Raw genomic sequence first — 14,636 nt, 5'->3', positions numbered from 1 at the left:
TCTATTGGATTCATTATCTGTGGTTCGAAGTAACAACATTGTATTTAGTGCAACACTATTTATTGGTGTTATATTTGTTTTAGAGAATTTTTGCTGAAACCTACTTTTCCTACCTGTAACAACAGGTATTTGACCATGTGTGGCCCGAGATCTACCTCTATACTTTCATGAATCAGCTGTACCAATTTTCCCTTCCCATCCCTAGTACCTTACTCTTATTAATTTGTAGCATAATGGCTTTTTCACCACAAAACCTTTTTTCTGCAACTACATCACTTATCACTCTGTTTTGTGTGCTGCAAGACCAGTATTTATTCAATTATGCTTCAACAAATACTTTATATGATTTACATGTGTTGCTGACCCGTGTTCCCCATGATTTTGCTTCTCCTTCGAACCTACTAGCCACGAGTATGATTTTGTATTGTTCTGCTGTCTTTTCAGTTTTCACTGAATCATGCTTGTGTTGCCTTTACAAGAAGATTCTACATGTGAAATATTACGACTAAGTATTTCATGGTCATTATTGATACTTTATAAAGTATTACAGTATATTCTACATTTATCATTATATGCTTTGATAGATTTGCTTTGCTCTTGCTTTATGTTATTAATGTCATTAATTGTTGTTTTGTGTTACTCCATTTTGTTCCTGCAGATCTTTGATTTCATGGTCAATCTACTTATTAATTTCTGACTTACAAACTTCTAATTTCTTACCCTATTCTTGTGTTTCGTAATCTAGTTTCTAACTGTTTGTTCCAGTCCAACAAACTTAGTATTAAGTTGTGCTGTTCCCACATTAATTTCCTTTAATCCATTATCTGTTTTCTTTTGTGCAACTTTTTGTTTTTGCAAAATTAATTTTTGCATAGACATCATATACTGATCTTCATACTGAACTTATGAGGTGTCAGCTGATGCTGTATGATAACTTAATGTATGTAACTCATCTGTTGGCTCATTAGTAATGTTGACATCAGAGTCATTTTCTCTGATATCGTCATTCCAGTCAATCACTTCATTCTGACTAGGTACTACACATTTTGGGTTTACATTATCATTGTTTGCCACTAAATCTACATTTTACTGTCTTCAGTATTAATTAATTCTACATTACCATTGAAATCATTGTGGCTACTTCAAAATTCTCAGTGAGATTATTGGTTTTTTAATTCTCTATTTCAGATTTAACACCAATGTCTGAATATATGTTTTTACTAAAATTATTTTTGACTGAAATTGACATAAAATTAAACCCATATTTGATTTCACTACCATATATTTGTATCTGACCCACCGTCTCATTCCTACTGCTGTGCGACTGAATTCCTTTTCTACTGCTAAGAGCACATATTGATTCTTTTATCCAGACATTTTACTATTACTGATGTTCCAATTACAAATCTTAGACTGCTATGTGCAAGAATAAAACTTAATCTACTTTTCTTCCTTGACGTATTATTGCTGATTCTCACAGCTGTTGGCTGCACCCCTAGTTGTAATTCTGCTGTTGTTGTGTGCTGAAACAGACACTTCAGATGTGCCCTATACTGCTAACTGCACTCACCACTATGTGCTGTCACTGCGCATGTTGTCCATGGATGTCTCATGCTGCTATGGACGCTGCACCATTTTGTAGTATGACGAATCTTTAAGTGATGATTTACAATGTAATCCCATTGACCATGCACACAACATTACTTTTATTATCGTAGCACTTCAACACTTCCTATTTCTGATTTACACTAATATTACTTCCATAGCAACAAAAAATTTGATTTAGTTTCATCAATCATTATAGTTCAACAACAGCTCAACAACAATTCAAACACTGTTAATAGCCTATTTATCACAGTTCTTAAGCAGTTCTCTAGCCATTTACAGTTCACATGTACACAGTCTTTCCACAGTTCGCTAATTGGGTACAGTTCTTTTTAATAAAGGCATAAAAGTTAGCCTCCTCATTTGAAAGCACTTCAACTTCAGAAATATTCCCCACAAGGGTTGCCATGTATGGCAAGAGAGAGAAGAGTGATAGAGAGAGAGAGAGAGAGAGAGAGAGAGAGAGAGAGAGAGAGAGAGAGAGAGAGAAGGGGTGGGTTACATTTGTATTTTGTATAATAAATACCTTCCCTCATAAATATCCCATCAGAAGCTACTGTAGTGAATACGGGCAGCACTCAGAGTGAAGATTAGTACATAAGGCTCTGTGTATGACAGCACTGGGCAACGAGAGCCGTGATTGATGCAGTGGCAATCAACCTCAGTACTATGACCTGAAGAGCACTAATTGCAGTGCCTCTTGCACGTCCAGTGGCAAGACTTGTGACATGTATGACTGTGGCAGCTGTCAGAGATGTAGTTGACGATAAATGCAGTTTTCTTATGGTTGTGGTTAAACAGTTTACCTTGCATATCTGTGATGTCGTCGCCAGCAGCTTGGAAAGGTGACAGCCTACAAGTTCACATCTGTGTTTCATACTGGTGGATCCCATGCTGATAGTTATATATACTGATAGCAGACTATGACTAGACCTATCTATTCACATGTACATCTACATCTACATGACTACTCTGCAATTCACATTTAAGTGCTTGGCAGAGGGTTCATCGAACCACAATCATACTATCTCTCTACTATTCCACTCCCGAACAGCGAGCGGGAAAAACGAACACCTAAACCTTTCTGTTCGAGCTCTGATTTCTCTTATTTTATTTTGATGATCATTCCTACCTATGTAGGTTGGGCTCAACAAAATATTTTCGCATTCGGAAGAGAAAGTTGGTGACTGAAATTTCGTAAAAAGGTCTCGCCGTGACGAAAAACGTCTATGCTGTAATGACTTCCATCCCAACTCGTGTATCATATCTGCCACACTCTCTCCCCTATAACGTGATAATACAAAACGAGCTGCCCTTTTTTGCACCCTTTCGATGTCCTCCGTCAATCCCACCTGGTAAGGATCCCACACCACGCAGCAATATTCTAACAGAGGACGAACGAGTGTAGTGTAAGCTGTCTCTTTAGTGGACTTGTTGCATCTTCTAAGTGTCCTGCCAATGAAACGCAACCTTTGGCTTGCCTTCCCGACAAGATTATCTATGTGGTCCTTCCAACTGAAGTTGTTCGTAATTTTAACACCCAGGTACTTAGTTGAATTGACAGCCTTGAGAATTGTACTATTTATCGAGTAATCGAATTCCAACGGATTTCTTTTGGAACTCATGTGGATCATCTCACACTTTTCGTTATTTAGCGTCAACTGCCACCTGACACACCATACAGCAATCTCTTCTAAATCGCTTTGCAACTGATACTGGTCTTCGGATGACCTTACTAGACGGTAAATTACAGCATCATCTGCGAACAGTCTAAGAGAACTGCTCAGATTGTCACCCAGGTCATTTATATAGATCAGGAACAGTAGAGGTCCCAGGACGCTTCCCTGGGGAACACCTGATATCACTTCAGTTTTACTCGATGATTTGCCGTCTATTACTACAAACTGCGACCTTCCTGACAGGAAATCACGAATCCAGTCACACAACTGAGACGATACCCCATAGCTCCGCAGCTTGATTAGAAGTCGCTTGTGAGGAACGGTGTCAAAAGCTTTCCGGAAATCTAGAAATACGGAATCAACTTGAGAGACCCTATCGATAGCGGCCATTACTTCGTGCGAATAAAGAGCTAGCTGCGTTGCACAAGAGCGATGTTTTCTGAAGCCATGCTGATTACGTGACAATAGATCGTTCCCTTCGAGGTGATTCATAATGTTTGAATACAGTATATGCTCCAAAACCCTACTGCAAACCGACGTCAATGATATAGGTCTGTAGTTAAATGGATTACTCCTATTACCCTTCTTGAACACTGGTGCGACCTGCGCAATTTTCCAATCTGTAGGTACGGATCTATCGGTGAGCGAGCGGTTGTATATGAGTGCTAAGTAGGGAGCAATAGTATCAGCATAATCTGAAAGGAACCTAACCGGTATAAAGTCTGGTCCTAAAGCCTTGCCCGTATCAAGCGATTTGAGTTGCTTCGCAACCCCTAAGGTACCTACTTCTAAGACACTCATGCTAGCAGATGTTCGTGTTTCAAATTCTGGAATATTCCATTCGTCTTCCTGGTGAAGGAATTTCGGAAAACTGCGTTCAATAACTCCGCTTTAGTGGCACAGTCGTCGATAACAGTACCGTCGGCACTGCGCAGCGAAGGTATTGACTGCATCTTGCCGCTTGTGTACTTTACATACGACCAGAATTTCTTCGGATTTTCTACCAAATTTCGAGACAATGTTTCGTTGTGGAACCTATTAAAGGCATCTCGCATCGAAGTACGTGCCAAATTTCGCGTGTCTGTAAATTTTAGCCCATCTTCGGGATTTCGCGTTCTTCTGAACTTCGCATGCTTTTTCCGTTGCCTCTGCAACAGCGTTCGGACCTTTTTTGTGTACCATGGGGGATCTGTTCCATCTCTTACCAATTTATGAGGTATGAATATCTCAATTGCTGTTGCTACTATACCTTTGAATTTGAGCCACATCTCGTCTACATTCGCATAGTCAGTTCGGAAGGAATGGAAATTGTCTTTTAGGAAGGCTTCTAGTGGCACTTTATCCGCTTTTTTAAATAAAATTATTTTGCGTTTGTTTCTGATGGATTTGGAAGAAATGGTATTGAGCCTAGCTACAATGACCTTGTGATCACTAATCCCTGTATCAGTCATGATGCTCTCTATCAGCTCTGGATTGTTTGTGGCTAAGAGGTCAAGTGTGTTTTCGTAACCATTTACAATTCGCATGAGTTCGTGGACTAACTGCTCGAAATAATTTTCGGAGAAAGCATTTAGGACAATCTCGGAAGACGTTTTCTGCCTACCACCAGTTTTGAACAAGTATTTTTGCCAACATACCGAGGGTAGATTGAAGTCCCCACCAACTATAACCGTATGAGTGGGGTATTTATTTGTTATGACACTCAAACTTTCTCTGAACTGTTCTGCAACTGTATCATCTGAGTCTGGGGGTCGGTAGAAGGAGCCAATTATTAACTTAATTCAGCTGTTAAGTATAACCTCCACCCACACCAATTCGCACGGAGTATCTACTTCGACTTCACTACAAGATAAACCACTACTGACAGACACAAACACTCCACCACCAATTCTGCCTAATCTATCTTTCCTGAACACCGTCTGAGACTTCGTAAAAATTTCTGCAGAACTTATTTCAGGCTTTAGCCAGCTTTCTGTACCTATAACGATATCAGCTTCTGTGCTTTCTATTAGCGCTTGAAGCTCAGGGACTTTTCCAGCGCAACTACAACAATTTACAACTATAATTCCGACTGTTCCTTGATCCAAGCACGTCCTGTAATTGCCAAGCACCCTTTGACATTGCAGCCCATCCCGCACTTTCCCGAGGCCTTCTAACCTAAAAAACCGCCCAGTCCACGCCACACAGCCTCCGCTACCCGTGTAGCCACCAGCTGAGTGTAGTGAACTCCTGACCTATTCAGCGGAACCCGAAACCCCACCACCCTATGGCGCAAGTCAAGGAATCTGCAGCCAATATGGTCGCAGAACCGTCTGAGCCTCTGATTCAGACCCTCCACCCGGCTCTGCACCAAAGGTCCACAGTCGGCTCTGTCAACGATGCTGCAGATGGTGAGCTCTGCCTTCATCTCGTAAGCAAGACCGGCAGCCTTCACCAAATCAGATAGCCGCTGGAATCCAGAGAGAATTTCCTCAGATCCAAAGCGACACACGTCATTAGTGCCGACATGTGCCACCACCTGCAGCTGGCTGCACCCTGTGCTCTTCATGGCATCCGGAAGGACCCTTTCCACATCAGGAATGACTCCTCCCGGAATGCACACGGAGTGCACACTGGATTTCTTCCCCTCCTTAGCTGCCGTATCCCTAAGGGGCCCCATTACGCGCCTAACATTGGAGCTCCCAACTACCAGTAAGCCCATCCTCTGCGATTGCCAGGACCTTGAAGGCTGAGAATGATCCTCTGAAACAGGGCAGGCAGCTGCATCTGGCTCAGCCAGAGACAGTGCCTGAAACCGGTTTGTCAGACGCACCGGGGAGGCTTTTTGATCAGCCTCCGGGGACGCCTTTCCTGCCTGCCATGCCTTGGAACGACCTCCCAATCAACCACAGGCGAGGGCTCAGCCCCACTGCGGGCAGCAACCGGGGCAACCACAGCAGCAGACCGATCTGGGGACAGACGGGACGAGGTTGACATCCCCGTGATACCCAAGTCCGGCTCCCCACAGTGGTGCCCATTGGCAACAGCCTCAAGCTGCGTGACCGAAGTCAGCGCCAATTGCAGCTGTGAGCGAAGGGATGCCAAGTCAGCCCTCATCCGAACACAGCAATCGCAGTCCCTGTCCATTCTAATCGATGTTGAACAACAGTTACTGAAACATGAGTCCGTGCCTAGATAACGCAAGCGAAACACGCATAGAATGTATCAACTAACCTGTACAAATGCCTAACGACTGCGCTACAATCTGCTGAATTTACGATTACAGTAACTAAAACTCGAAATTGCACCTCCTATACGAAACTCACACGCAATTTAAATAATAATCTACGAAGTAAACACTAAAGCGCGATGCTACAACTGTCAAATACTATAATACGCCCGAAATATATGAATTAAACAATGCAAGTACCCAAAAACACGCAAAGAAATTAATTAAACTATCTAACAAATAAGTAAGCTAGGGTTATATGACTTGCTGCTGCAGCTGCTTATCCAACGGCGGCAGGGAGCACAATGGCTGTGACCAACCGACACTGACTGTTGAAAACAAAAACAGAAGACAGACGACTACGCGAATTTACACTATTCAGGTACAAAGGCGCGATGCTACAACCCTCAAATACTATAATACGCCCGAAATATATACAGTTATGGTAATTACCTCAAGATTTGTCACACACCCCCATCCTCGCACTTCCACCTCTACCCCTAATAGCACGAAGGACCCATTACTATTTAATAATTCAAACAAAGAATTTATCTAACTTTACACAGACCCTTGTCAGCTTTCCTTATACTAACAACATCAAGTTGTTTGCAATTATTTGAGTTATACTGAATCACATTCTTGAGGCCAAGTGTTCTGGTAAGTTCTTTTACTTTGTTCATAAATAACTGAGAATGTTCAGTTTGCTGCCTGATATCCACTGACAATTTTTTATAGATTTTTTCACTAGCATACGAAACTTTTTCCTGAGCCCTCGTACCCTAGAGACAGATGGCATAGTGCGGAGAAGATGGCACTGTAGAATTAAATGGTTGTTGTAGTATTTGTTGAAACGTGCAGTAATGGACAAAGGGAAGATTCTCAGAAACAAAGACTCTGTAGCCTCCTCAACTTGTGCATTACTTGATCTTTATGAAAACCACATTGTAGATAACTTCACTGGGTATTTGTAATTGTGACGATACACTTGATCACACTTAACTGAATAGAACTGTAGTAGTAGTACAGGATTGTTGTAATTAAAGTTAAACTTTCAAACTGCTGCAGGAATACCACTACTGATCAGAACACCATCAAATTGCAACAGAATATTATTGGAGAAGGAGGAAAACATATGGCAGAAGAAAAATAAATAGTACAAAATGTAGCAATAGATGGCACTGTAAGCTTCATAATTTAATGATGCTCTACTACAAATGACAAATGAATCACACAACAATGTCTAATTTGTACGTTTGACATTGAACAAACTGTACTACTCAATGTGCATGGACCTACAAGTGTGATACTCTTAGTTACGTAAGCCCATCCAACATGGCAAGGTCATATCACATCAGATGGGAAAAATTGGGTTTTAACTGTCCTGAGACAAAAACTGCATAGAAAGCATCAATCAAAATCAAATTGGATTATTAATTTCTATGTGACTGGTACAAATAATGTTCAAAATGCTGTCCTCTGTTTTCTGCAACAAGTTGAAATTGCGAAACAGCATGTTCCACAACTGATGTAAGTGTTTCTGGTGTCACGTTCAGGATGTGTTCCACAAGGCATGCCTTCAATGGAGCTAAGTTGGCAATCGGAACACTGAACACAACATCTTTCAGATAGCCCAAAGCCAAAAGTCATACAGATTGAAATCCGCTGACGAGGATGGCCAGGCTGTAGGGAAATGAAGGCTGAGGATTCTAGCATTTCTGAAGTGCTTCAGCAGCTGGTTAACTGGATTTTCAATGTGTGGAGGGGTGCCATCTTGCATAAACATGATCCCATTCACACATCCATGCTGTTGGAGAGCTGGAATGACATCATTGCACAAAAGACACTCACAGCACTTACCAGTGATGGTACAGGGAACAGGATGTGACACTCCTGTCACTTCGAAAAAATTTTGCGCTATGGTAAATGAAATGATGCTGTAAACCCTCACCACACACACAGTGACCGTTGCAAGATGAAGTGGTACTGGTTGATTTGCATGTGGATTTTCCGTTGCTCATATTTGACAATTCTGTGTTTTCTCTTGCTGGTGGGTCAACAGGAAGCAACTTGTGGACATGGATGATTTCTAATGGATAGCGAAGAAGGATTTTTCATAAGATTTTACACACCATGCTCATTTGTATGTCCAGTTTTTTGCAATTCTCCATGCACTACACGTTTGTACACCACTAATTATCTCCTCCCGCATTGCGGTGACCACTGCTTCCTCTGATGTCTAATCAATTCATTTCCTCCCTCTAGCATGTTGCACACCAAAAGAATCCTTCTTCTATAATTTTTGAATCATTTTCTCCAGACCCACTGCAGTCATCAGACCAATACCCTTTTTCAAGCCCTTCGGGGTTTGGAACTTCTGCAGAGCTTTGTGTGCACAGTCATCATTCATGTATTACAGTTATAGAAGCAGAGCGCAATCGTGCATTGAGACAGTCATGGTGAACGTTGCTCATGCGAAAGGAGGAATTTCCATATACCCGTCGTGTTTATACCAACTTCAGTGGGTCGTGCACATGCCTGGTGTTTTCATTGACGTATTGTGCCATACAGCACTATCTATTGATCAATTTTGACACTATTTTTTTTCTTCTCCTATATGTTTTCCCTCTTCTCCGATAATATTCCATAGCAATTTGATGTCATTCTGACCAGTGGTGTAATTTCTGCAGTGTTTTGAAAGCTTAACTTGTAGTAGATGATGATGATGATGATGATGGTGATGATGGTCATAATTTGGTGTTCATAATCCTAATTTATATAAACTGCACCAGGTAGTGTTCATTTCTGACAGTCATATGACTATGATATTGCATTCTTTTCCTTTCCTTTGTTTACAAAAGTTACAAAATGTTCTTGATAGCTGCTTAGTTTCATTGACCAGTATTGTATTTTCTTACAGGTGAACCATATGCAGAATCGCCTAGACAGAAGAAATATTTTAAACCCAGCTGGTGGCCCAGAGACCACAACGAATCAGGTATATATTCACTATATCTATGCTGTAGTCATGTTCACAATCAGTTTTTCACTTATGTGATTTCTATAAATATTGACAGGGTAATGCTGTGAACTGTGCTTTGTATACCGTGCAGATATAATTTTTCTCAGATCCAGTCAAAAAATAGTTATACTTCTCAATGGGATTGTTTGATATTTGTCATAATGGAATTGTTAGGAAGAAATGAATGTGATGTTTGGGAGTCAGCATTAATTAATTCTATAACTATAAGTATGCGTGTGAATGTTCCTGGTTATTGAGATGATTTTATTTCAAATTATTATGAGTCTGTGAGAGTTATTGACTTTCTGAGGCAGGCGTCTAATAACTAGAGTCCATATTTCAGTGTAAACACAAGTTGCATGAATTTTAGCATGTGTGGCTATTTGCAGGTTAAATGTATATTTTGAAGATGGTATGATTTGGGACACTTGTAATGCATGTTATATCACATTTTTGACCTTTTTTTTTTGCAATAACGTGCATGACACCATATTTTATAGATTTATTCATTGAAGTATGCCAAGGTGCAGAACATAAGCAATTCTGTGAATTTGTTGCAGTTTGTAAACTTCATAGTGAGCTCAAGTGCCCTACTTCAGCTTGGTAGAAGTCAATATACTTCGTGACAATAAAATTAAATTAAAAATGGGTATTATTATTGTTATTATTGTTGTTGCACAATGCTTCTCCATATGTGATGAATTCTGGGAAATCTGTTAAATATTTTTATCATAACTTCAAGTGTCAGACATTGCTGCCCCATGCGCTACATCATGTAACTGAAATGATACTCTAAAATTTGATTGTATGAATACACTGTTACAAACAATGATACAAACAAGGAAAATTGAAACACAAAGTACAATGGTTTGAAACTGCTGACAGCATTAAGTCATATGCTGCCCTTTTTTCCAATTGAAGGTACTCTTAAAAGCACTTGTCCATGTTGCTGGATTTAGAGATATTCTTTCAGATTTAGCTGTGCCCCCACAACCTTTTTTAACCAGGTGTGGTACCTGGATTAACACTGTCATCTTTTACTGTGGTAATTTTGGTTACGTTGTCATTAAGAGACATTGAATTCTTACAGATCTACTGAAATATACATCTGTTTCGTTCATTCTTCTGAAAAGCCTTAAGGTACTGATATTCAAGGAAAAGATATGAAGCAAGACCATATTTACATCAAATCAAATTTTGTGCATTTTCCTTGGGAAATACCAAAATTTCAAATCACACCTGGAGTCCTGGACAGTTATTGTAAAGGTTAAAAATCTTTGCAATCATTCTGTGGAGAAGTGGGTGTTGCTGTTTTTAAGATAACAAAGTTATCAGATCACATCCTGATTCTGAGTTTTAAAAGAAGACAAAAAATATTTTGTAGCAAAAGTCTAAAAGAACTATCAACTTCATCAGACTTTGTCCGAAATATACTCACCTAAATATGCATCTGTCACTCCTTGTGACATAGAAACATCATTTTTCTGTCACATATTGTAATTCTTTATCTGCCTTATTATGTGTATTTAATGATATGACATTGTATGAATGTATGCATGTTTTTGGATTTGACAGTGCATGAAAATCTGGGCTCTAGTAAGAATATTATGAGTAATTTAATAAGTAAAGATATTAACGCTTCAAATAATGTAGGTGCTGAGTCACTGATAGACACATAAAGAACACACAAGATGCCTGCTAGCTTCCAGATGAAGTCTGGCATGTTGTTTGATCAGCTAGGAAGTTTCAGTACTACACACACTCCTATGCAGAGTGAAAAATATGGTCTATACTTGAGTATAAGACAACCCTGAATATCAGATGAGCCTCCCCCCTTTTTATGAGTGTTTTCTTGGGAAAAACAGACTCTGACTAATCAAATTTACAAACTCTTATTCATGAAAGGGATATGTCTAAATAGTTAACATTATGCCTATTCTGTATTTATGCAAGTTATTTATTGTTGACATTTTGATACAATATGGGGAAATTAACTAAACAAAAGGAAATTTTTGTAATTATACTCTGCATTCTCTTGCTGGTGCAATCGTAATCCTATACTTTGTATTTTCTTGCCTGTCCATATATGTTCCATCAAATGTCTGGTTTGTTTTTCACCTGTGCTCTGCAGATATGTACATGAGCAGGAGGAGGGGGAAAGTTTGTTACATATGGCTTATGATGACAACATACAGCAGGTCATTTGATCAGGGCTTGTAAGTGGATGTCTATTGCTGCTGTTAAATAACAGAACAGGAAAATGGATAAAATGAAGAGAATATATTCAAATGTAGAGTATACATGAGCACGCCTAGGGTTGGAAGTTACTAGGTTTAGGCCAGTTTAGGAGATTGAACTTCTAATTGAAATGGGCAGCAGAAGGGGAGGTGGTTCATGTTAACTTATGTTGATGGCCAATCATGAAACATAGAACTGGTGGCATTGCCTGCCATGAAAGATGTCAGTTCTGTTTGAGGTCTGGATCACAAGAGAGTGAGGCAACTGTGTTCTCCATAGCAGAATACTCCAGCATGCACACATGTGACCTGTATCCCACGCACGCTGTTTGCCAAAACCAGTGGTGTGAATTTGCAAGCAGTTTCAGCAGAGGGGTGAGGGCATCTCTTGTCAGCAGCATGAACTGGATTGAAGTGCGTTGGTTCTGAAACACAGGCAACTTATGTCATGTATGCACTACAGAATTTGCTTTGGGAGCAAACTTGTAAAGACTTAACTGGGGTCTTTTAAATAAAATTTTATAAACCAGTTGCTTAAAATATTCCTTGACTTGCTGCCATCCTGTACATTGCATACCCCTTTCTTTCAGGAGTGCTAGTTCTGCAAGGTCACAGGAGAGCTTCTGTAAAGTTTGGAAGGTAGGAGATGAGATACTGGCAGAAGTAAAGCTGTGAGTACCGGGTGTGAGTCATGCTTCGGTAGCTCAGATGGTAGAGCACTTGCCCGCGAAAGGCAAAGGTCCCAAGTTCGAGTCTGTGTCAGGCACACAGTTATAATCTGCCAGGAAGTTTTTATTCATTGACTTGCTGCCACCCTGTACATTGCTTACCCCTTCCAGAAGAGTGGTGACTCACATTAGTTACAAAAGGATGTCACTCACTGCTGGAAAGATGGTTTGCTCTCGTGGGAGCCTTAATGCTGTGGGAGGGTCCTGTTACAATTGTTTTCATTTTGTGTAACTGGCAGGGGACTTAGATGTAGTCAAGTTTATCGAATTTCATGAGTTAAGAAAACAGTAAAATATTATCTGTTCAGATTTTGCGTGGCAAAGCAATAGCTCCTGTAATAACTGAAATCATCATCGTCCAGATTATCAGTTCTTAAAATATATGAAGTTAAAATCATTCCAGAAAGCTTCACAAAGGAGAAATGGACTATCATGGTTTCTGTTAGTGTGTGTTAGAACTGGACTAAGTGCATTTGAAAAACGGTAATAACCTAAGTAAAAACTTGCTATGTCGTCTGATTATGTTTGTGGCTAGTAGTTGCACAAAGTTTCTCAGAGTACAAAATATTAACCATTTCAGTAAAATGGAGGTGTCCATTATTCAGCTGTAGAGGTGGGGTACCAGAAAGCTTGTATAACCCAAATCGTATCTATATTAACCCATGTTATAATAGAGAAGTACAAAGCCTTTTTCCTTACTGATGAAATCCTGGAGTTATGGGTGAAATCTGTTATAGCTTCAAGTTGAACAAATATATTTCAAGGGCGACGCAATACATGAAAGTCACTGATCAAGTAAACAGAGTTAGACGTGTGTCACTTTAATAGTCAAATCATATTTGAGTCTGAGTCTTGCTGCTTGGCTGGCAGACAGCACCACATGTAGAGGACGCGCATAACTGCCTGGCGGCACTTTGAAAGATTGGCGAGTCACAACACTTTTCCCCCCTTTGAAGTTTTTGCACAGGTTTGATGGAGGTGGCCTGTAGATTGCTAATGTCCATAGGTGTTGTTTGACTGCCTGTAAAGTCTCGAGGAGGAGGCTTCCTGTATGGAAGGAAGTGTAGCCGATGATGACGGGACGAGATGACAGGAGACGTGGGGGTCGAATCTGCTGTGGCCCCGTGCACCAATCTTCCCATTGCGGCAAGTCCGGTTGTCATAATAGGAGACATGGGCAATGTGTCCACATCCATAGGAGAAGGAGGTGAGTAGATTTGCGCCGACAGATGATGGTCATCTGGTTCCTGCATGGGCTCGTCTCCTGTTGGTGTTAGTGCTTGTGCTGGCACTGATATGATGGTGAGAGTACTGCGTTGTGAGTAATGAGAGATTCCAGGATCCCAAGCATCAGGTGGGATGGTGTAGCAGCATCCGGAACAGGCGTTGACAGCACACGAGGCCGAAGCTGGTCCAAATGAGGCACTGCAACATCCGTGTCCATCTGGATTTCATACAGGCATCGGCCATGGTGTTATAAGATGTGGCCAGGGCTCCATTTTGGCCGCTTGCCATATCCCCGTACCCATACAAGGTCGCCGGCAGTGAACCGGCCAAGCGAAGTCACCCGCGACCATGACATGGAAGACTGCAGAAGATGAAGTAGTGTGTGAGGCTGTCAGCCATGTAAGAGCTCAGCCTGGCTGAGGTTGCCCATGGGGGTGAAACGGTAAGAAGCCAGAAATTGGAGAAGCGCATCATGAGCAGCAGAAGAAGTCAAGAGTTTCCTCATCTGAGTGTTAAATGTGCAGACCAGTCGTTCAGCCTCACTGTTTGACTGTTTATGGAACGGAAGGGCTGTGACATGTATGACGCCATGATGGGCACAAGTATCCGCAAAATCGGAAGAGGCAAATTGCGGACCATTATCAGTGACAAGGGTAGAGGGAAGGCCTTCCAAAGAGAAAATACGAGCTAGAGCATTGGTGGTTGCCGCGATGGTAGGCAATGTGCAATGGACAATGAAAGGAAAGTTAGAGAAGGCGTCAATAACGAGAAGCCATTAAGTACCTATAAAAGGTCCTGCAAAATCAGCATGAATACGCTCCCAGGGCTTCTTAGGTGAAGGGCACGGTGACAAAGATGACATCGGGGCGGTGGCCTGTGACACACAAGGGCCGCAGGGAGCGACCATGTGTGCGATTTCAGAGTCGATGCCGG

General features: G+C 41.0%; 1 protein-coding gene across 2 annotated transcripts in view; it reads left to right on the top strand.

The window, feature by feature from the left end:
- The window catches only part of LOC126299334 (uncharacterized), an 864,357-nt gene that overhangs the window by 328,536 nt on the left and 521,185 nt on the right, over positions 1-14,636 (top strand). For both annotated transcript variants that reach the window (XM_049991164.1, XM_049991163.1), the window contains exon 9: positions 9,410-9,487. In XM_049991164.1, the coding sequence (XP_049847121.1) occupies positions 9,410-9,487 (78 nt within the window). The remainder of the gene's footprint in view (positions 1-9,409; positions 9,488-14,636) is intronic.

This window comes from Schistocerca gregaria, chromosome X, assembly GCF_023897955.1.
Source record: "Schistocerca gregaria isolate iqSchGreg1 chromosome X, iqSchGreg1.2, whole genome shotgun sequence".
NCBI lineage: Eukaryota > Metazoa > Arthropoda > Insecta > Orthoptera > Acrididae > Schistocerca > Schistocerca gregaria.
Note: the sequence above shows the minus strand (reverse complement) of the source record. Positions and strands in the feature narration are given on the sequence as shown.